The sequence below is a fragment of the Dermochelys coriacea genome, chromosome 6, assembly GCF_009764565.3.
Source record: "Dermochelys coriacea isolate rDerCor1 chromosome 6, rDerCor1.pri.v4, whole genome shotgun sequence".
Taxonomy (NCBI): Eukaryota; Metazoa; Chordata; order Testudines; family Dermochelyidae; genus Dermochelys; species Dermochelys coriacea.
In genome coordinates, this window is record NC_050073.1 from 21,749,632 (window position 1) to 21,773,453 (window position 23,822).

Below are 23,822 nucleotides of genomic sequence, written 5' to 3' on the forward strand. Positions count from 1 at the left end.
CTTGGGACCAGACCACCAGAGCAGCCCGTACATAAACTGCAAGGGGTACTTCTCAATGGTGCTGCAAGCACTGGTGGTTCACAAGGGACGTTTCACCAACATCAACGTGGGATGGCTGGGAAAGGTTCATGACACTCGCGTCTTCAGGAACTCTGGTCTGTTTAAATGGCTGCAGGAAAGGATTTACTTTCCAGACCAGAAAATAACTGTTGGGGATGTTGAAATTCCTATAGTTATCCTTGGGGACCCAGCCTATCTCTTAATGCCCTGGCTCATGAAGCCTCACACAGGCACCCTGGACAGTAGTAAGGAGCTGTTCAACTATAGGCTGAGCAAGTGCAGAATGGTGGTAGCGTGTGCATTTGGATGTTTAAAGGGTCGCTGGCACAGTTTACTGACTCACTCAGACCTCAGCGAAACCAATATTCCCATTGTTATTGCTGCTTGCTGTGTGCTCCACAATCTCTGTGAGAGTAAGGGGGAGATGCATGGCGGGGTGGGAGGTTGAGGCAAATCGTCTGGCCGCTGAATATGTGCAGCCAGACACCAAGGCGGTTAGACGAGCACAGCAGGAAGCATTGTGCATCAAAGAAGCTTTGAAAACCAGTTTCATGACTGGCCAGGGTACTGTGTGACACTTCTGTTTTTCTCCTTGATGAAAACCCGCCCCCTTGGTTGACTCTAAATTCTCTGTAAGCCACCCACCCTCCCCACTTCGATCACAGCTTGCTTGCAAAGGAAATAAAGTCACTATTGTTTAAAAAACATGTATTCTTTATTAATTGATTATAAAAATAGGGAGATAACTCACAAGGTAGCCCGGGTGGGGTATGGTAGGAGGGAAGGAAAAGGCCACTTTAAAACTTGTTGAATGACCTACTTCTGTTGCTTGAGCTGTCCACTGGGGTGGAGTGGTTGGGTGCCTGGAGCCTCCTCCCCGCCCCTGCGTTCTTGGGCGTCTGGGTGAGGAGGTTATGGAACTTGGGAAGGAGGGAGGGCGGTTAAGTAGGGGCTGCAGTGGCAGTCTGTGATCCTGCTGCTGTTCATGAACCTCCACCAGACGCCGGAGCATGTCCGTTTGATCCCGCAGTAGCCCCTGCGTTGCCTCATGCCTCCTCTGATCTTCCTGCCGCCACCTCTCCTCACATTCATCGGCCACTTTCCTGTACTCTGCTATTGTGCCCCTCCACACATTCTGCTGAGCTCTGTTAGTGCTGGACGACTGCATGAGCTCAGAGAACATTTCATCGCGCGTACGTTTTTTTCGCCGCCTTATCTGACATGGCGTTTTGGACGGAGGAGGGAGGCTTGAAACATTTGCAGCTGCTGGAGGAAAAAAAGAGAGTATAGTATTTTAAAAGATACATTTTACAGAACAATGGCTATACTCTTTCATGGTGAACAATACTATTCACATTACATAGCCCATTTGATTTTGGTACAAGGTCGCATTTTGCATCTTATATTGAGTGCCTGTGGCTTTGGTGTAAGAGATCACAAACGCAGTGCCTGGCAACAGAATTTGGCTTGCAGGGGGCCATGGTAAGCCATAGTCTTTTGGCTTCTGCAACCTTCATAACAGCAGCGCCCTCCTCTCCCATACCAAGTAAAGCACATTGAGTTGGCCATTTAGTGCTGTGGTTTTCCTGTTAACGTGCAGCAGCAGAAACCAAACTAACTCCCTGTCCCATCCAATTCTCTGGGATGATCGCTTTACCCCTCTCCCCACCGCATTGCTGGTATCAGGGAAGATCCCTGCTAGCCAAATGTGAACAGCTCAGCGCCAATGCCCCCATCACCACCGCGTGGCTAACTGCGGGGAGGATTTCTTTTCAGCCACAGGCAAACAGCCCAGTAGGAATGGCCACCTCTGACTGTCCCCTTAATTAAATTCCCCTATTTCAACCAGGTTACCATGAACGATATCACTCTCCTGAGGATAACACAGAAAGATAAAGAACGGACATTGCGTGAATGCCAGTAAACACCGGGACCATACGCTGCCAGGCTTTGTCATGCAATGATACCAGATTACTTGCTACTAGCATGGCGTGGTAAAGTGTCCTACCATGGAGGACAGAATAAGGCTGCTCTTCCCAGAAACCTTCTGCAAAGGCTTTTAGAGTACCTCCAGGAGAGCTTCACGGAGATGTCCCTGGAGGATTTCCGCTCCATCCCCAGATACGTTAACAGACTTTTCCAATAGCTATAATGGCCACGAATGCACCCCAAGTCCTCAGGGCTAATTAATCATTAAAAAATTCTTGCTTTTATAACATGTATTATATTTTAAAAGGTACACTCACGAGAGGTCCCTTCTCTGGCTTTGTTGGGTTGGGAGGGTATTTCAGTCGGGGTGATAAAAAGATCCTGGCTGTCGGGGAGAATGGTGTGCTGTGTGCTCTCCTCAAGCTCATCCTCCTCTTCTTCCTCTTCCCTGTCCGCAAAATCCTCAGGCATGGTGGAGAGTACCCCATCATCGGAGTCCACGGACGGGGTGGGGTGGTGGCGGCCCCCTCTAGAATTGCATGCAGTTCAGCATAGAAGCGGCATGTCTGGGGCTCTGTCCCGGAGCATCCGTTTGATTCTTTGGTTTTCTGGTATGCTTGTCTGAGCTCCTTAAGTTTCACGCGGCACTGTGTTCTGTCCCTGCTGTAGACTCTGTCCCTCATGGCCTCGGAGATTTTTTTAAATGTTTTGGCATTTCGTCTTTTGGAATGTAGTTCTGATAGCACGGATTCCTCTCCCCATACAGTGATCAGATCCAGTACCTCCTGTTTGGTCCATGCTGGAGCTCTTTTTCAATTCTGGGACTGCATGGTCACCTGTGCTGATGAGCTCTGCATGGTCACCTGTGCTGATGAGCTCGCCTGGCCAAACAGGAAATGAGATTCAAAAGTTCCTGGGGCTTTTCCTGTACACCTGGCCAGTGCATCTGAGTTCAGAGTGCTGTCCAGAGCGGTCACAATGGTGCACTGTGGGATAGCTCCCGGAGGCCAATACCTTCAAATTGGATCCACACTAACCCTAATTTGAAACGGCAATGTCGATTTCAGTGCTAATCCCCTCGTTGGGAAGGAATACAGAAATCGGTTTTAAGAGCCCGAAAAAAATGGCTTCATTGTGTGGATGGGTGCAGGGTTAATTCGATTTAATGCTGCTAAATCTGACATAAATTCATAATGTATTCATAGAATATCAGGATTGGAAGGGACCTCAGGAGGTCATCTAGTCCAATCCCCGCTCAAAGTAGGACCAGTCCCCAATTTTTGCCGCAGATCCCTAAATGGTCCCCTCAAGGATTGAACTCACAACCCTGGGGTTAGCAGGTCAGTGCTCAGACCACTGAGCTATCCTTTATTTGCAGAGATGTTTGCAAGACTCACTTGATCGAAAGTTTGAACTGGAAGTGACTTGTTTGCTATATTCTCCTGTTGATAACCATTTCAGTCATTCAGTCAGGGAACTGAAGCATTAATTCATATGTGAATGAGGGGACTAAGCAGACAGCACAAATAGCAAATATTAAAATGCTTTTCATCATAAAAATACAGGCTCCAATCTAACAAAGCTTTTTGGCATATACTTAACTGGAAGCACATGAAGCCAGTGGGAATACTCATATGCTTAAATGCTTTGTTGGCCTAAAACCTGGGCACTTTGTAAGCCCTAGAATTCCTGAAAAAAAAAAAAAAAGAATTGCGTGCATCCCCCAATACGTGTAACCCAGTGAAGAATCAGAAAGAGTAAGAGCTGGTCTCAAGGATGAAATGTATATAAAGGTAGATGTGTTCTTCATGTGTTTAGGTAGGAAATGTTAGGGGGTGTGGGCAAGAAGCTCTTAAAAATTGATAATCGTAGTAGGTCAATCTTCTGGTTCCTTATACAAACAGCCTCCAAAGTCAGGTTTATCGGCCATCTCTGGTACGTGCTAAATAATATGTTTTTCTTTGTTTCCTGGTTTCAGAGTAGCAGCCGTGTTAGTCTGTATTCGCAAAAAGAAAAGGAGTACTTGTGGCACCTTAGAGACTAACAAATTTATTAGAGCATAAGCTTTCGTGAGCTACAGCTCACTTCATCGGATGCATCGGATGCATCGGATGCATCCGATGAAGTGAGCTGTAGCTCACGAAAGCTTATGCTCTAATAAATTTGTTAGTCTCTAAGGTGCCACAAGTACTCCTTTTCTCTTTGTTTCCTGTAACTGACCTACTTATCTCTACCAATCATAGTCCCAACCTCACCGCTATAGCTGCAGATAAATTAACTCTTAGCAAAAATGATATTTGCTCAAACCAATTTCAACCCTCTAAATTGTAAGCTATTTTCTGTCATTTTTCTTTAAATAAATTAACAAAAGATCATACTAACAAACATTTAAAAACTGTTCCATTCTTTTTGGACAATGTCTATTTATGAGTCTGGTGAGCAGTTGATGTGAACTTCAAGTACTGACACATGCATGCTTGGCCTGCTCACACTTTGCTCAGTCATGTCAGGAACTGTTCTCTCTAATACAGTTGTTAAACCTTTAAGCAGCCACAAGAAGGTGATGTTTCAGAACAGGCAGATATATGTTGTTTGCCTATCCGCGTTCTATTGTTGTATATCCAGGGTTGAAGACCAGCAGTGATAATATGCTCTAGGACTGTGGTCTACATTGGCCATTTCACCCAAATATTTCCCAGTGTTGCTATCACTGATTCTACTGAGAGAAGTGCTAGACGTTACAGTGGTTAAAATTCTGGTGGCTGGTGTTGCCTTCTCTCCACTAGCACCCCTACCAGTGGAGCTGAACTGGTGGGAAGAGTTAGTAAAACAGTAACAGTGTAGATTAGGCCTAGGAGTGCTATTAAAAAGAAACTGATAGCACACTCTTGTGGTGTTATGTATTGAGTGCACATGAATATGTTTCAGGGCAAGTAGCTACCTTGTATCTGTAACTGGGGTTGCTAGTCACAACATCCATGTTATAATCCATGTAATGTGAGTCATTCTTTTCCTGACAATAATATGAGTAAGATACTAGTAGTGTGATGCTGCCATCACTTAGCATAGACCAGGAAAGCCTAGTTACAATAAACTGACTAAAAGGTAAAAACAGAGGTTTGCCCTAAGATTCCAGCCACCTGTGTAACTATGCTAAAACAAAACTTTAGTGTACATGGATAAAGCCACTATTTTGCGCCAGTGGAGCCAAACACTTGATACTGGGATAAACTACACTGATATAAATGACAGCTAATACTGGTTTCCTTGTCTAAACTTGAAGTTTGCATTGGTACAGCTACGGCAATAGCTGGCCAGCAGTGGCTGAAATCAGGGCAAATACCCAGTGGGTAGACAAGACAGAAAGAAGCAGGAATTTCTTTAACCTGCTTCCTCAAGCATGTGTAACAAAATAAGTCCCAGTCCAGAAAATACTTAAAATTAAGCACACATGTACGCATGCAAGTCATTCCATTGACTTCAATGGGAAGTCAGTGGAATAACTTTCATGCTTAAAGTAAAGCATATGCATAAGTTTCTGCAGGACCATAGCCTAAAATTCTGAAACAGTAGCAGGGAGCCCAAATCCTAATATTCCAAGAACAGTAAAGTAAGTTATTGGATTCTTGAATGGAATAGAATACATACCAATGAGGACTGTTCTTAAATTGATAGGTGCAATAACAACAATTATAGGTGCATATAAAGGGGAGAAATGTATAAGGCCTGGTCTATATTTGGGCTTAGTTCCAATTCAGCCATCAGAGGCCAGCAACAAGTGTAGCTGTACTGGTACAAATTTCATGGCTCGACAAAGGACGCCATAGTATACACAGGTAGCAGTTATCCATGATTGAAACCAGAGTAAATTCAACTGGTATAAATTGAGTCTTTCTTTGTCATCTTCGGAGTGGCGATGATGCAGGCCTGCAATGTGTAGGAGGGAATCATGATGAGTAGGAGATGATCATGGTGGTCCCTTCTGACATTAAAGTCTATGAGTCTGAGCTACACCAGCTGTTTGCTGAATACCAAGTAAAAGCAGGGCCTCTGTGCTAAACTATGACAGAAAGAAAAGAAGAAGAAAAAGAAACCTAATACCTCAACTCCTCTTCATTATCAAATTTAGGCCTTTTCTGCACTTAAAAAGTTTGCTGGTAGAGCTATACCAGCAACAGCCCCCTCCCTTTGGGAAACACAGCTTATATCAGCAAAAGCTTCTTTTTTCCCTGCTTTTTGTTTGTAGGTTAAACTAGCTCCCTGAACGGAATGATCTATGTCAGCAAAAGGATGTTTTTTGTTTTTTTGGGGGGCCAGTATAATGGCGTCCACACTTGGGCTTTGCTGACAGAGCTGTTAGTTAGGAGTGTGATTTCCACATCCCCCACCCTCCCATTCCTAACTGCCATAGCTATGCTGGTAAAACTTTCGAGGCCTTAGTTAAAATAGTTCATTCTGATACATTTTATTTTAATTATTCAGTATTATAATAACTGTATTTACGATAAAAGAAAAGGAGTACTTGTGGCACCTTAGAGACTAACAAATTTATTAGAGCATAAGCTTTCGTGTAGCTCACGAAAGCTTATGCTCTAATAAATTTGTTAGTCTCTAAGGTGCCACAAGTACTCCTTTTCTTTTTGCGAATACAGACTAACACGGCTGCTACTCTGAAACCTGTATTTACGATGCACCCCACTGCTGAGATCCTCAGGTGCTGCACAGTTTAAAATACAGTGAAGACTGGGACAAATTCTAAATCACCTAGGGGATCTGGACACTCAGTCCTCATTAGTTTTAATGGGATTTGAGTGACCCAATTTTGTAGGTAGCTTTAAAAATCTCAGCTTTTGATTCTAGTAGTGTGGTATGAGGGCAGATTGTGATTTATTAACAATTTAAAACCATGTCTAATTCATTCACATGTGCACAGAAAACTCCAAACAGCAGCCTGTATATACTTTTGCACACCCTAAGCATTTAAAAATGAGTCAATTCCTCAAAAATCATGATACTGACTTAAAACTAATGAGAGTTAAAAACAGTAAATAAAGAAATTTAGGATTCTTTTTATTTGCTTTCTGGTTTTTGATCCTTTAGAGTCTTGTTCTCAAGCTTTACTTTGCAACTGTGATGGCTAGAAACTTTTTTTCCCCTGAACGCTGAGATTCTCATGTAATTACATGCCTCCAGGAGTTGGGGCATTAAGAAAAACGGTGACTATTGTGAGAGTTTGCAAAACTGTGCATATGTTAATGTATGAAAGTGTCTGAAACATTCTGTATTTCACTGAACCATAGTTCACTACGGACAATACTTCTCAGTTCCTTACTGAGTCACAGTTATCTATTTCTTTGGTTGGCTTTTTAAACAGACTTCTTACAGAATGATTAACCAAGGGACTCTACAGTGAGTGGAATTCAGGTAGGCACTATCACTGCTTTTAAGTGAGGAGTTGTTGTTGTTAAAACATATTTTGCTGTTTCTCCATGGAAAGTTTGTTTACATCAAAAACTTCTCTCCCCACCCCCCACTCCACAGCTGCACAGAAGTTTTCATTAAACAGGAAGTAGCACCAAAAAAAAAAAAGAAGAGAGAAGAAAACGGAAAAAACCCTTAGCAGCAACAGTTAGAATGCAGATATCAAAGTCAAACTTAGTTATGTTGAAAAACTGTCTGACACGGAAGTCTGTAATTGCCAGTGTAAGTGCTTTGGTTTTCAGGACACACAGAGCACCCATATGCTTTCAAACTGCAAGACTCTTACATTAGATACAGGGAACTAATTACACATAGAAAGGGTGTTCCTCTTCTGTAACTCACTGCACCAACTCTGCCTTATAAATGTTCAGTAATGATGAAAGACATGACTCTGCATTTTTATTCTATATAATATATAAAACTCAAAAGATCAGAAAGATCTTAAAATACATGTCACATTCAACTGTATACATGGGTGATGAATATAAAAGCAGCCCCAAGGTGGGACAAAAAATTGTGATCTACCATAGTCTCAGGGTGTGATTTTTAAGAATGCTGAATGATGGACTCACTCTGCTCCTATCAATGTCAATGGAGCTGAGAATTTTGCCATAGACTTTAATGGGAGCAGAATTAGGCCAATGCTGCTCACCTTTTAAAATCCAATTCCAAATGTACCATCTTCCTCCATATGCAAATGTATAACATGGTACCTTGTTGTAATAAGTTAACAATATCATATCTTATTAACCTTTCCTTTCTGATTCTTAAATATTTACTATGTCCTTCATAGATTGTAAATTGTAATTACTACTGAGCAGCAGTGACAATGTTGACTGTATTACAGTTCCTCCTTAATTTTTAATTCCCTGTATCCTCCTTATCCAAAGCATTTCACTACTGTCTTCAGTATCAAAGCATTGCTGCCTGACTTGGTATGCATTTTTGACACTCTTCCCCCTCTTCTTTCTATTCCTAGTTCTTTTATCTATACAGTGCTCCTCAGAGTTTTTTTGTTTTCTTCTGTTTTAAATTATTTTTTTCTTTTGTAAAATAGAAACAAAATACAAAAAGTTTATATATAAATGAATAGAGCGACAAGAATAACTTGTATGATGAGAAACTGGAATTGGTGCATACATATTATATAATTGTTTATATTTGAAGATGTTGCATGCTGTACATAAAATACCGGGTACTTAATGACTCTTCTGCATAATAATTAAAGTAATTATTCTCTGGATTCAGGTGCTAAGAACTCAATTTTGACATTTCATTTGAGAGAATCATCCCACTAGCTTTCAATTATGACGCTATGTCATACTCTCCATCATTTAGATCACTTTTAATTCTTCTTATTTGTTCACCTTGCTGTATTTGTTTATAGACACTTAGGTACAAATATATTCCTTAATTTTTTTAACCTTTAATATTCTTTTAACTTCTTTAACTGGATGACTCCATCTTCTGTCTTGTTTTGTATGCTGGAAGTAATTTATTTGAGTTATGTAAAAGTTTCCTCTCTTCAAGTCTAAAAGCTGTCTCAGAATTCCTACCATCTCTTTTGTCATCATCTCATGTTTTAATTAAGAAAATATAAAACCATGTCACAGTATCCGTAAAACAATTACTCAGGTTTCCAAGAACATCCTAATCAAATTTAAAGTTTACCTTTCAGCCATCTTTGTTGTCCCTTATTTTTCTTGATTCTTCAATCTTCTTCTCTGTATCTCCAGGGATCGGTTATTGTATTGTCCAAAAAAAATTCCTTGCTTTTATAGAAATGTCCTATTTTATTTAAAAAACAAATAGATTAGCTTTTCCATATCAAAACGTTATTAATATTATCATCATAGGGCCCAGGAGTCCCAGTCAAGGACCAGAACCCCAATGTGGTAGGCCTCAATCAAAGGAGGATAATAATAATAGAATTTGTTCATTTTTCACACTGGGCTTACGTGTGAAACCCCATAACAAAAGAGATTGGCAATATACAAAAAGTTAGTTTGTGAGTACACTTCTCATATGGGTAACTGCTCATCTCATGTAAATAAAGGTGGGGGACCCTTGCAATCTGCCCCTAAGAGTCACATGGATGATCTTGCTGGCTGCCAAACACACCACAATGAGACATTACTAAAATCCCTGCTAATTCAGAGCCCAGGAAGTTGGTACTGGTGGCCAGAGAGAAGGCATCATTTTATTTCTACTGAAATTCAAAACTTTCCTCTTTGCATTATCAGCACTTCCATTGGCTAATCCAAAAACCAAATGATAATTTTGACTAGATTAGACACAAAAACCTTGTTATTAAATCATACAATTAGTTAGAATAAGGGGCAGATTTTTCATGGCCTTTGTACAGGTGCACAGGGTCTGGAGAGGTACTCTCTTCCCCCTTACATCCTATGCACAAGGACCGGGCACAATTACAGTCTGTGTACTTGAGGGAGCACAAGGTCTATTCTCTCCTAGCAAACCCAGAGGCACAAGGTACCCAGACATGCCAAACCCACCAAAAAAAGGGGGGGCAGAAATTGGGCTTGTTTTTGGCTTAATTGGCTTGTGAGTTGTTTGTTGGCTAGTTTTTGGCTTGTTGCTTGTTTGGCTTGTAGCTTGTTGCTTTTTTTTTTTATTGGCTCCCAGCATGCAGGGGCAAGGGGGAGATAACAGGGGTAAGGGGCAAGCAGGGGCAAGGGGGGGAAGTCAGGGGTGCCCAGCAGGCCCACCGCAGGCCCAGACTGCACGCCGGGGGGATCTAGTCACACAGAGTGTTGGGATTCTTTGGGTTTGGCCTTGTTTTGAAATGGGATTAGCTTGATTTTTGGCTTATTGTGAAAGTTGGGGTGCTTATTTACTGCGTGAAAGTTGGCAGCTGTGAAGGTACCACAAAGGGGACAGTAAGGAGGCACGGCCATGACCTCCAACACCCATGAACTGGTCAGCGGAGCTGGCTGGGTACAGAAAGGGTGGTATGCTACACCACAGTGCAGCATGTGAATTCTCCCTACCTGGCACAGAAAGCTCTTGACAGATAGTGATTTCATACCACACCCAACATGGGGCAGTGCCAATTAGGCACAATCTGGCTGGCTGTAGATTAGGTGAAAGGCTGACCTCCCCTCTTCTGGCATGCTGTTTTGCTAATTATATTTGTTTTTTCTCATGAAAAACAATCACTGCCAGCTTATTTTTCAAACAGATGTATGTAGTCTTTATTATTTGTAAGACCAATGTTTTACTTTTCTTCATTTAATAGACAAGGGGCCAGATCATAAAATCATGCTCATTTACGCCACCTGAGGACCTGGCGCAATCCCTCTCTATAGCTCTCTCTGGTTTGAATGGAGCTGCAATTAGTAAGGCTGTTTTTGTTTAACTTTATATAGCCCCTTATCTTACCACAACATTTTTGTTTAAGCACAAGTATCGCCCATGAACTCAGCATAGCTATGCTTGTTAACTAGTTCTATTCTATTCTGGGCTAGAAGGGGGAAAAAGACAGCTCTCCAGACCAAAGATAATCTCCCTTTTAGGTCTGGGAATAGAAATGGTTAGCTAATTGCTGCAGCATAGGCTCTTGTGACTGTGGCGTGAAACAATTTGTCATAGTAAAGTAAGTCATTGCTTAAAGCAGTAGACAGAAAAACTAGGCCAAGCCCTCATATAACCTAACAGTAATGGCCAAACACATATAGCAGCAGCCTCCACAAAAGCAAACATATTTTAAAGATAGTGATGAGAGAGTCAACTATAGTCTGAAAGCTGAGGGGCAAAACTTATTACTCTCTAGTTCAATCACCGATTCATCATTTATTTATCTCATGGTAGCACCTAGAACCTGCAATGAAAAACTAGGGCCCCATTGTGAAAGGCGCTGTTATAGAGAAATAACAAGGAAGACAGTCTCTGCGCCAGTAACCTCACCATTAGAGCTGTGGGGAGAAAGGTAATTCCATTTCACAGAGGATTTCAATATTTCAAAATATGGTTTGATTCTGCTTTGGAATGAAAATCAAACTTTTTTAATTACCGTGGGAAAGCAAACGGCCCCGTCTCTGACCTTGTACCCCCTGGGATCTCTGGCTTATGGGCAGTCTGCCTAGTGGGCTGCCCTGGAGCTGTGGACCTTGGGAGCCTGGCTTGCTGAAGAGCTGACAGCCTGGGAACTTGGGGGCTGGCTTTCCCAGAGCTTCCACACTCTCAGCTCTCCCTCAGCCTGCCAGGTTAGGCTGCCAAAGAGTTGGGGGAGAATTTCTGCCCCCAAACCTTCTGGGGGAGAATTTCTGACAAGTCCTACTCCAAGTCTGCATGTCAGATAGGGTGCAACCAGGGGAGGAAATGGACAGATGGAGAGAGAGAGAGAGAGAGAGAGAGAGAGTGTGATAATAAAAAGAACAGTTTAATACCAAAGTCTAAGACACACATTATTATTTACACCTAGAGATCTAGTCGGGGACATTGTGTCTGTAGACACAGCCCTGCACCAGCGTCACCAACATATGAATAAGGCCCTGCAAAGGGATTGTTCCTTAGAAAGAGCCTTCGGAGGTAAAGCCCCTCGCCTGCTCTTACATGCACCTTGGAGAAAGTTACTGCAGGCTTGAAAGGATGCAGCTGCTTTCTCCCCTGGTGGCTGGCCAGTGAGCCATGGTGCTGTCCTCTCTTCCCAACCCTCCTTTGCTCCAGAGAGAAGAGGCTGCTCTCTGCACCCAGCCTTGGACCCAATCTCCACAGAAGGGACAGTCACCTGAACAGAGGTGGGCGAGGGCCTTTTCTCCCCTGCTTGGTCGAAACAAGGACACAAGCGCGACCCCTCTGAAAACTGCCCCAGCAATCATCCATTTTAAAAAAAAAAAAAAAAAAAAAAAAAAAAAAAAAGAAAGCCAACCCCAAGAGTGGCTCTTTCCTTTCCCTTCCCAGGGTTGGCGTATGGCTCATCCGTCCCCCAGAGACAAGCAGGTCCCCATTACCTGGTCCAAGCCCAAGGCAGCACCCGGGCCCCATCTCCGCTGCCCCCGGCCGGCAGGCAGGCGGGCGAGGCTGCGCGCGGCGGGCCATTGTCCGACCTGCCCCGGCCCCTGGAGCGGGCAGTGCCCAGGGCGCGCTTCCTCCAACCGAGCGAGCCTGGCGCGAGCTCGGACGCGCGCCAAGAGGAACGAGCCGACCGTGCCAACTGTCCGGGGAATGCCCCGGGCGGGGACCAGGCAGCTCCCGCTGTCCCCCGGGCTCGGGTGGCAGCCGGGCAGGGAGGCGGAGACCTCGTACCTTTCCCGGCGGGGGCCGTCCCCCGGGGTGGGCCGGGCTAGGAGCGCTCCGGGAGCGGCGGAGGGAGTATGCGAGAGACGCCCCAGCGGTGGCTGGCTGTCCCTCTCCCGCCTTCCTTCCCCGGGGCAGCGCCGGGGTGGCATCCCTGCCTCCTGCCCCCGCAGCGGCTGCCCCTTTCCCTCCTTCATCGCGCGCGCTCCTCCTCCGCCGCCTTCCCCCGACGCCCCTCCGGCCATGACCTCCTCCCCCAAGCCTGAGAAGAGACGCTGGAGCTTGGGGCGGCTGCCTGGGTCCCGGAGAGGGAGCATGACTCCCGGCAAGAAGCCCTCCGCCCTGGAGCTGGCCGAAAACACCCCCAATGCCCACTACGCCCCAATGGCCCCCGCCCAGGAGCAGATGCAGCAGGGCTCCAGCCAGCCGGCGGATCCGGATCGGGGCGAGCCGCCCTACAAGAGGGAGATGGTGGTGGTGAACACGGACTGCCCCCGGCCACACCTCAACTTGGACCCTCGGGTCTCCATCTACAGCATCCGCAGACCGCTGCTGAGCAGGACCAACATCCAAGGCAGGGTCTATAACTTCCTAGAGAGACCCACCGGCTGGAAGTGCTTCGTGTATCACTTCACTGTGTGAGTAGTAAACTTCGCTTCCCCCTGGGGTCTCCGCTGCTGGCAGTGGGGCTATCAGCCACCGCTTCGTGCAGCCCGCCCTCTGCCCTCCAATGTCCTTCTTCCCTGATGTCCTGACAGCGGCTTGGGGTCAAATGCTGCTGCCATAAGGCACCACTCTGGAGGGAGGGGGAGCAGGGGGTTGCCTGCGTCCTAGGCTTTGACACTGTGATTACAGTCAGTTGTGGAAGGATCTGACTTATTCTTGGAAAGGACTAACTGCACTGAGCTAAGGTGCCTTCCAGACTCCAGGCAGACTGATTTACAGAGCAATCTGTGGTAAATTTCACATCCCTCCTTGTGGTGTTGGTTAATAGTTTGTTGTTGCTCTCCCTCTGTCAGAGCAAACATTTGCTTTGCTGGGTCAGCTATATATGCGCCCATGTAGGTCTTATGCAGATTCTAAACAGCTCTTATTTAAGATTTTACAAACAAAATCTACCTAGCCAAGTAAATGTAAATCTTCTTATCTAGTCTGGCCTGTATCTATTTTTAATGAATGTGTTTGACCTATGTGTGTTCCATTCATTCATTCCTGTTCTTGGTGAGCAAGGCATGAAGTGTTGAGAACTCCTCATTCCAGCCATGTTACCAGAGCAAATAAATTTTGTTTTTCAGAGGGCAGTTTAATCTAACTGTCTGTTAATGTTTGTTTGAAAAATTATTCTGGGCCTGATTCTCTTATCCTTTCTCACATTACATAGTACCTCACTCTGCAAGTAGTCCCACTGAAATCAGTGGGACTGTTAATTAACTAATTGACTCATGGCCTGCAGGGGGAGGAGGAGGAAAATGTTAGTGTAGGTAAGGGCATCAGAATCTGGTTCAAAGTGAGTAAGGGCGGTAGAATTAGGTCCTCAGTACCTTTAAATATTGCATCAAACATCTTACTAATGACTGAAATGAGCACTAACAACGCCTGTATTGAAAGTCTAGCTTGTTAGCCCATCTCCTCACTTTACATGGCCTTTACCTCTTTCCCCAGAACCTACATATTGGCAGGAGGTTTACTGAATTTTTTTAATTATGAAGTATTGCAACAGTTGACTTATGGTTTTCTGGTAGGCATAATGAGCATTGAACATCAAACTTTTGCCCATATGTATCTCATTCCAGATTATGTATAAGGAAACCAAAGCAGCCCTATAGATGTGTCAGAGTGGGCTTTTATTAAAAACAAAAAAAATCCAAGAACCTGAAGACATCTTACATATTTACTAGAATAAGAACATAGAATCAGGTGCCTTTCATAACAAGGCATTCTCTTACGGTGGACACAAATTATTTGTTTCTTCTTGTTGGTATAGAAAGAGATAAAGTAGGTTACATCTTAAATGGTTCGTTCTTTGACGCAAATAAGGATTTTAAATCATTAATTCTTAATTATTCAGTTACAGTATATTATTTCTTTCGTCATCCCCTTCACATTAGGCAACTCCATTATTCTGCTGTTGCAGCTCCACTGGAGGAAGATAGATGATGGTTATGTTGTAGTGGCAACTGTAGCTTTACCAGGCCTGATTCTATTGTGGAGACAGTCCTTTACTACATTCCTTCAAGCTGATAATACTTCTGGTGATTGTAGGCAAGAGAGAAGATGAGTTCTGGAGTATGCTAGAGCTTCTGTGCTGTAGCTGTGTTCAGGTGCTGAATTATGTACAATGTCTATAGTGTCCTTTCACATGGAGCAATGTGCCAGTCCTGAACCAGCACAGTGGCAGATCAGTGCTGTTGTTCATCAGCAGCTTACAAATGTATGCATGAAAAATTAATGCTTTTTAATCTCTATGTTATAAAGGGTTTACACCGCCTTTGAGCAATTTGCAATATTACTTCCAGGTAATAAGATCCAGAAGAAATGTTATGGATGACGTGGATCAGTTTATTTAGGTAAAAACATGATCCAGTGGTTGAGGCAAAATTGATGTTAGCATGTCATAAAATCACTTTTGAAAGCTGAATAATACAGAGGTTTCTCTGACTGATCAGGCCGGTTCTATCTGACCTGGCAGTTTTGGCATTTTAAGGGCCCAGTCCTAGGAACAGGACCCAGGTCATTCTGGTGACTTTTTTTTTAAATTCTGATGATCAAAGCAATTATTTGAAATAAAGAATAAGGATATAAATAGTATTATACAGTAAAAACAGAATCTTTCATCTGTAGAAATAATTGCTGTACGTGCCCAAAATTGAGGCACCCAAAATAACTTTTTTGAAAATCTTCGTTAATATCTTCTAAAATTATTAGGAGTTTTACCTTAATGCTGGGTGTAGGAAAGATACAGGTGAAGAATAGAAGCCACGGCCAAGTGTGTCCTCAATAGAAAACACGCCAGTAACATTCATGCTACCGTTTTATGGGCATGTCCATTTTCAGATTGTAAACCTACATCCAGGGGTTTAAATAGTAGTTGGGCCACTTCAGTTCTCTCCTCAGTGAAAAATGGAACACTTCTGTTCTTGGGGAGAACAATTTGGCACTTTAGGAGTTATACAACGGAAGAAAGAAATGAAGATAGTTTCTGTGCTTCCTTAATTTAAACCTTATGGCCAGATCCTCAGTAGGTATACATTGGTATAACTCCATTGACTTTAATGGAGCTATGCTGATATAGTCTAGTTAAAGATCTGGCCCTAATTTTTCAAATAGAATTTTGCAGGTATGCTAGTAGGTAGTATGTGCTGGTCTTGTTTGCTGGGTTATTTTTTGAGGGGTGGGACAGATAAATTAAGATCCTGTAATTCTGTTTTAGGAATGGAATTATAGGGGGTGCACAGAAAACTTTTTATTTTTTTTCAAAGGACCGTGAGCACACAAATGCATGGCATTAGCATTGACCCCAGTGAGCATCCACTGCTCCAAAAGAACTGTTCAGGTGAATTGATGAGTGACAGTGATACTAAATATTCTCAAACACCTCAGTGTGCATGGCTAAATATCTGGTGCATGGCTGTAAGGAAACAAGAACAGAGTGCTACCTCCCCAGTGCACTTCCATTGCCTCTCCAGACTGGCATTCGGAAGTAAAGGTTTTTTGGTTTTGCTTTTTTTAGAAACCTGCCACTTGCTGCCTTCTACCAGCAGGGGGAGCTGCACTTATCTTTTCTTCTGTATGCTGTGGCCAGCAAACTTTACTCTCTTTGCGGGATCTGTAGCTCTCTTGCCTCTCTCCCTGTGATTCCTTGGAGTCCTTGAGGCTCTCATCCTTCCCAAACCAAACCCCTAGTGTGCTAGTTCTCCACTGAGCGGCTTGGCCAAGGATAGGGTTTTTTTAGATGACTACCTCCAGCAGCTGGAGGAGACAGCACCTTCTATCAGTGGCTGAGAGGAAAAAAGTCTCCCATGACTCCACAGAGCAAAAAACCTGGCTAGGAGCTAGAATAGCTGGAAGCAGCAGTGAGTTGCCATTGAGCTGGAGAAAAGAGCAGAAGGCCAGTATCTCTGACCAAAAGCCAGAGGTTTTTAGGCAGTTCTGTTAGGGGTGTTGGATAATGGACTATGTGGACTTTTGGCCTGATCGAGTATGGCCATTGCTCTGTTCCAGTTTCTAGAAACTAGGGTTGCCACCTTTCTAATTGCTGGTAACCAGACCCCTGAAGCTCCATCCCTGCCCCACCTCTCCTCAAAGTCCCACCCGAGCTCCATTTCTTCCCTTGAGGCCCCGCCCTATTACATCTCTTCCCCCCTAGACCCAGCCCCCTTTGCTTGCTCCTCTCCCCTGTTACCCCTGTTGCTCACTTGTTTATGACCTAGAATCACAGAATATCAGGGTTGGAAGGGACCTCAGGAGATCATGTAGTCCAACCCCCTGCTCAAAGCAGGACCCACACCAACTAAACCATCCCAGCCAGGGCTTTGTCAAGCCTGACCTTAAAAACTTCTAAGGAAGGAGATTCCACCACCTCCCTAGGTAACGCATTCCAGTGTTTCACCACCCTCCTAGTGAAACAGTTTTTCCTAATATCCAACCTAAACCTCCCCCACTGCAATTTGAGACCATTACTCCTTGTTCTGTCATCTGCTACCACTGAGAACAGTCTAGATCCATCCTCTTTGGAACCCCCTTTCAGGTAGTTGAAAGCAGCTATCAAATCCCCCCTCATTCTTCTCTTCCGCAGACTAAACAATCCCAGTTCCCTCAGCCTCTCTTCATAAGTCATGTGTTCCAGACCCCTAGTCATTTTTGTTGCCCTCCGCTGGACGTTTTCCAATTTTTCCACGTCCTTGTAGCGTGGGTCCCAAAACTGGACTCAGTACTCCAGATGAGGCCTCACCAATGTCGAACGATCACGTCCCTCGATCTGCTGGCAATGCCCCTACTTATATGCCATTGGCCTTCTTGGCAACAAGGGCACACTGTTGACTCATATCCAGCTTCTCATCCACGGTAACCCCTAAGTCCTTTTCTGCAGAACTACTGCCTAGCCATTCGGTCCTTAGTCTGTAGCGGTGCATGGGATTCTTCTGTCCTAAGTGCAGGACTCTGCACTTATCCTTGTTGAACCTCATCAGATTTCTTTTGGCCCAATCCTCTAATTTGTCTACGTCCCTCTGTATCCTATCCCTACTCTCCAGTGTATCTACCTCTCCTCCCAGTTTAGTGTCTTCTGCAAACTTGCTGAGGGTGCAATCCACACCATCCTCCAGATCATTTACCTCGTGCCTCTCCCCACCCCGTGGTAACCGGGATTTTTGGTTCGGGTGCCATTTAGGGTTCCCCTGTCCCCGAAAACTGGGCACCTGGCAACCTAAATCACCCAGACACAGAAGCCAAAAACTGGACTGTACGGGTAAAAACTGGATGGGTGGCAACCCTAGTTTCTACACTGGAGGAAGTGTGACACTGAATAGACAAGCTGAGGTTCTTTGATAGAATTGGATGTATTGTGGGTGAGCTGCAGAGCTATTGTTGGTCAGGGACTTTAGAGTAGCAGCTGTGTTAGTCTGTATTCGCAAAAAGAAAAGGAGTACTTGTGGCACCTTAGAGACTAACAAATTTATTTGAGCATAAGCTTTCGTGAGCTACAGCTCACTTCATCGGATGCATTCGGTGGAAAATACCAATGGATCAATCTTCGGGCCAATCACAGATAGAGAGTATTTTTTGCTGTCATGGCTATTTGGGTATGCAATAGCACTGAGATGTTGGAAAGGATCCCAAGGCTGAGGGCAGGTGAAGGATGTTACAGAAGGATGTCATGATGGAAGGGTTGTCAGCACTGTTCCCTCTAAGCTGTGCGCGTGTGCGTACGCACACAGATCCTAAACCCCGCGCACATGGTGAAACACCGCGTGCACAAAAATTTGCACAGAAGAAATTTTTTGCGCACATGACCTGTCAAAGATTAGAGGGAACATTGATTGTCAGGCCACATCTGTCCCTGGAGGAAGCTGCCTAGGTTGCCTCTAGCTAGAGTGGCCTCTTTATATGGTGCTATTTACATTTGACATAAAGGAAATGTAGAGCTGGATGTTGTCTGCATACTGCTGGCACTTCAGCCTGTGTTGCTTCACCAGCTTCCAATGGCTTCTTAGAGATGTTGAATACATCAGGAGAGGTTTGAGCCCTGTAAAACTGCACAGGTGAGGGCTGTGGAGGTGAAGGAATAGCTTCCATAATGACCCTCTGGGTCCAGTTTGAAAGGAAAAACATGAGGCATTTCAGGGCATTTCCATTCATACTTACAGCAGAGGTGGAAGTAAGCCGGTACGCCCCGGTACAGAGTACCGGTAAGAGCCGGTGCACCGTACCAGGACCGGCTTTCAGAGAGGACAATTTAAAGCCCTGGGGTAGTGGCGGTGGGGCTCCAGCGGGCATTTAAAGGGCCAGGGCGGTAGTGGTGGCTGGAGCCCCGGGGCCCTTTAAATCCCCGATGGAGCCCGGCCACTGCTACCCCAGGGCTCAGGCAGCAGGGCTCAGGCGGGGATTTAAAGGGCCCCGGAGCTCCAGCAGCTGCTACCACAGAAGAGCCCCATTCCCTTTAAAGCTCTGCCAGAGCCCAGAGCCCCGGGGTAGCGGTGGCAGCTGGGAGCCCCCAGGGCTCCTCAGTGATTTAAAGGGCCCGGGGCTCCACTGCGGTAGTGACAGCTGGAACCCTGGGCCCTTTAAATTGCCCCTGAGCCCCAAGGCTCCCAGCCACCTCTGCAGCTGGTAGCTTGGGGGTGATGTAAAGGGCCCCAGGCTCCCAGCCAGCACTACTGCAGCTGGAGCCCTGGCCCTTTAAATGTAGATTTAAAGGCCCCGGGGATTTAAGGCCCTGCCTCTTCCAGTTGAGGCCACGCCCCTGCTCAGGACTCCAGCGTACCGGTAAGTCCTCTATCTTACTTTCACCCCTGACCTACAGCCTCTTGAAGGTAGGACAGGAGTATTTGGTGCTCAGTGGTGTCAAGTGCTGTGAAGAGCTGCAGCAGGATGACTGTGGATGTGCTTGGCTTTCCTGTGAACAGAAGGAGATCAGAGACTGCACCTGTTGCATTGATGGATTGGCCCGAAGCCTGATTGAGAGGGATGCTGGCAGCTGACAGTTGGCATTCGAGACTATTTGTCACTAACTTCTCAATTAGCTTGTTTAGAAAAGGGTTGTTAGATACTAGACAGTAGTTTGCAAGGTCTCCAGCACTGAGTAATTTGTTTCTTTAGTATTGATCAGACTACTGCATGTTTTATAATGTGGCAGATTCCCTTCATGAAAAGAGGTGTTGACAGTTTCTGTTTTTAGAGGTTCCAGGTGTTTTCTTTCTTTCTTTCTTTCTTTCTTTCTTTCTTTCTTTCTTTCTTTCTTTCTTTCTTTCTTTCTTTCTTTCTTTCTTATCATCCAGGATAAGCAGAAGTGGCAGCCGCTGGTTAAGACAATTGGACTCTGTCCAGGCCATTTGAAGGATCCATGTCTTATTTCACCCAGGCCAAGGAAGGGAACCATCTCAAAGGAGACAGAATGAGCAACAAGACTTTGTGCCCAAGCAATATTGTATTTTGTATTCATTAGTCATAGGTGATGGGCACAGTTTGTCAGGAGAGTTGAACTGGGAATCAACTATTCATTTACCACCAAGTAAGCTGTACGTTTACATAAAAATGCTGAATCATGAGCCAGCGGTGACAAAAAATGTTATTTCTGCTAGGTGAATTGTTCCCACAGTGTTTTAAGTTTAATTGTTTTAATTTATCCCTGGTTCTTTGCTTGGCAGGTAAGTTGGTTAGAGTGCATACTCTAAACACTACTAATGCAAATAAAACTTAGCTCAATAATTGAAGATTAAGATATACGGCTTCTATGAATACAGGTGGAGATTATTTGGGGAATCAGTTCTCACATATCCGTATGAGAACATACCCAGTAGCTTTGGTATATGTTAGGGAAGATCCTCCCATTAATACCAAACCCATGGCTGTAGCACCTGCCACAACTGAGAAAAGGAAGACAATGCTATAGAGAAACTTCCCAACATTTCGTAGAGTTGGTGTGGTCCCATGGGCCTCCCAGCATCTGCATCTGTTGTCAAAGACACCCGCTTCCTAAACATCAGTTTCAAGAGGTAAGATGGATGTGTGTGGCAGTAATTGTTTGTGCTCCCTATGAGGAAAAGGAACTGGAAGGGCTTAAATGGATTCTTTGCAGAGGGCCTCTGAAGTCCTATCACTATCTTTGCCCCTATGTTGGAGCTGACTTTTCATAACCAACAAAAAGTTGCAGAACCATGTGAGGCAAAGAATGAATGAATTAAATCTATTGAAAATACATGAGGAGAGAACCCCTTTTTACTTTAGTAATTTAAAATCCGATAACCCCCTGGAATTAAGAAACTTTTGTTGCTGTGGGGTTTTTACTGTTGGTTTTTTTGGGGGGTAATTTCAGGTGCTTTTAGTATTATATGTTGTAAGTACTTTTTTGTGGCTAGGTGAATTGCATTTTTAGTTTGCATTTTCCTCTGAGGCACAGTGTATTGGCCATTACCTGAGACAACAATCTAGAATAGTTGGAACACTGGCCTGCTATGGTATGGCAACTCTTGTGTTCCTGTGTACGATAACCAGCTCCTATCTTATCTTCATTCTGTTGCATGTACCTGGCTCAATTTACTTTGCCTTTGTATACTTCAGGTTCAATCAGTCATGATTATGACTTAGTTTATTTGAAATCTAAGATGCTTATACGGACTTGATATGAACCAAGAGGCTAGTTTTAAAACTCTGCATGCAGATTCACTGTTTGCTAATTTTTCATAGCAGTGTGGATGTGTGTATGCATAACAGATAAGAAACAATGGCAGATAGGGTATTCTTATTACATTGTGGGTCAAACCTTTTAATAATTAATTATTAAAGGTGTAGTGTTTTCACACAGTACTATGAAGAAAGACATGTAACCACAAACCAACCCAATATTGAAATTACTGCTTCCAAGTGTATTTCCGGAATGCTGGCCTGTGTATGCAGCACAGATGGTGAAAACACATTTTCAAAGAAAGAACCCATCCATTTGTTTATTTCTCTCATGCATATGCAGCACATATACTCCCCCCATGCTCTTGACCAATATGTTTGTTTCCCATAAGTGTGAATCTGGGTTTGTAAATCAAAGGAGGTGAGAGACAGACAGCATTCTGGACTTCACTACTAGTGTCTTTGGATTTTGTGGTTTGAAGTCAGTTCCTTAACATTTTAACACTTTTATATTAAAAAGGAAAGCCATATAATAAGTGATACATTCAAATTTTTTAAATGTAAAAAATTATAAAAAAAAAAATAAAAAAAGAAAGAACCCCACCAAAACCGAACAAATCAAGAAACAGAAATAAGCAAACAAAAAAGGATTGATTGATATATCTAGGCCACAGTAGAGCTGTGTGAAAGAATTCAGTTTTGCTCTGAGACTATTTGTAAAGAGGCAATTTTATTTTAATTTTTGCCAGCAAATATAGCTTTTCTCTGGAAACTTGGTGATGGGAGGCAAAAGGTGTCCAGGAATGAAGTTTTTTTTCTTTGTCTGCCAAAAATTTCTGTTATTTGCCATGTTGTTGTAGCCATATTGGTCCCAGGATATGAGAGACAGGTGGCTGAGATAATATCTTTTATTGGACTAACTTCTGTTAGTGAAAGAGAGAAACTTTTGAGCTCCACAGACCTGAAAAAGAGCTCTGTGCAGCCTGAAAGCTTGTCTCTTTCACCAACCGAAGTTGGTCCAATAAAAGATATTACCTCACCCACCTTGTTGCTCTAAATTATCATTGTCAGTTAGCTGGGACATAGTCAAAATTCCTCTCTCCCTCCAGTCTCTCCACCTCGAGATTTTGTCACCAATTTTAAGAAAAGGCTTGCTTTTTGACCACACTTCTGTGTGTTTCTTTTGCTTATAACAAATGATAGAAATGCATGGAGGAAAAATAAAAACAACAGCACTGAGTTAAACAAAACATGGAGTGTGGTTCAAAACAAACAGAACTCCACACACTTGCTCTTATGCTTATACCCTTTTCTAAAAGTTTGGAATAAAAACATAAGTCAAAACTTCCCATAGCCACCCTTTTTTAAACCTCAGAAACGTTTGGGTTGAGTATGAGATTGGGTCAGTTTTTCCTTTATCCAGATGACTTTGCTTAAAATTACTGTGAATTTGCAAGCAGTGAAACTAATAGATATTTTGTTTTAAAAAATAACTCCATATCACCTAGTGAAGGGAGCTCTTGGTTCAGGCTTGAGTACGTTTTTCTGTTGACATGTTACAACTTTCTGATTAAAAAATGGTTTAAGAGAAATTCTGATGGATTCTTAGTTGGTACAGGTGGGGTTGGGTGTAATTTTAACAGAACTGTAATAATAATACAGAATTATGTACTACATAATAATACAATTTGCACTGTACTATGTCTCCAGTGTTCTTTATTTTAAAAAATATATGCTATCACTGGGCTCCACTGCATTTCAGTAAACCTAATATTTAAAGCTGAAACCTATATTTACTTTCCTTTCCATTCATGATCTTGAGTCTCAGTTCTAATGCTTTAATATCTGTAAGAAATTTTAATTGCTAAATTGTCTTGCTCTTAAAGATGAACTGTCTCTCCCACATTTATTTATAGTGTACACCTGTTACATTATGCTGCCTGCAATTTGAAAGAAATACTATTAGTTTCTTTGCTTAGGTCAATTATGTAGAATTGAAAACAGAGTTCTGTGTACAAACCTCTGTGGGAAACCATTGTTGCGTTAGTTAATTGTTTTTTAAAACTCCTTTGCAACAGAGTTTTCTTCAGTTTCAACCAGCACTCAACACAGGTTGTATTTTAAAAAGGAACTTATCAGGTGAGATATTATCGAAGGCTTTTGCAGGAGCCAAATGAAATGAATTATTCTTATGAACTTTGTCTGTACCTATGGATGAAGTCAAGAAGATTAACAAAGCAGGACCTTCCACT

General features: G+C 43.6%; 1 protein-coding gene and 1 long non-coding RNA gene across 3 annotated transcripts in view; one reads left to right on the forward strand and one right to left on the reverse strand.

Annotated features, from left to right (window-relative positions):
* Positions 1-760: 760 nt before the first annotated feature.
* Positions 761-12,580, reverse strand: LOC119857480. Its single transcript, XR_006282075.1, has 3 exons — positions 12,444-12,580; positions 9,142-9,258; positions 761-1,326 (listed from the first exon to the last, which is right to left on the reverse strand). It is a non-coding gene; the product is annotated as an uncharacterized LOC119857480 (long non-coding RNA).
* A 77-nt stretch (positions 12,581-12,657) lies between these two features.
* KCNQ1 (potassium voltage-gated channel subfamily Q member 1) overlaps positions 12,658-23,822 on the forward strand; it is a 553,100-nt gene continuing 541,935 nt past the window's right edge. For both annotated transcript variants that reach the window (XM_038406492.2, XM_038406493.2), the window contains exon 1: positions 12,658-13,367. In XM_038406492.2, the coding sequence (XP_038262420.2) occupies positions 12,658-13,367 (710 nt within the window). The remainder of the gene's footprint in view (positions 13,368-23,822) is intronic.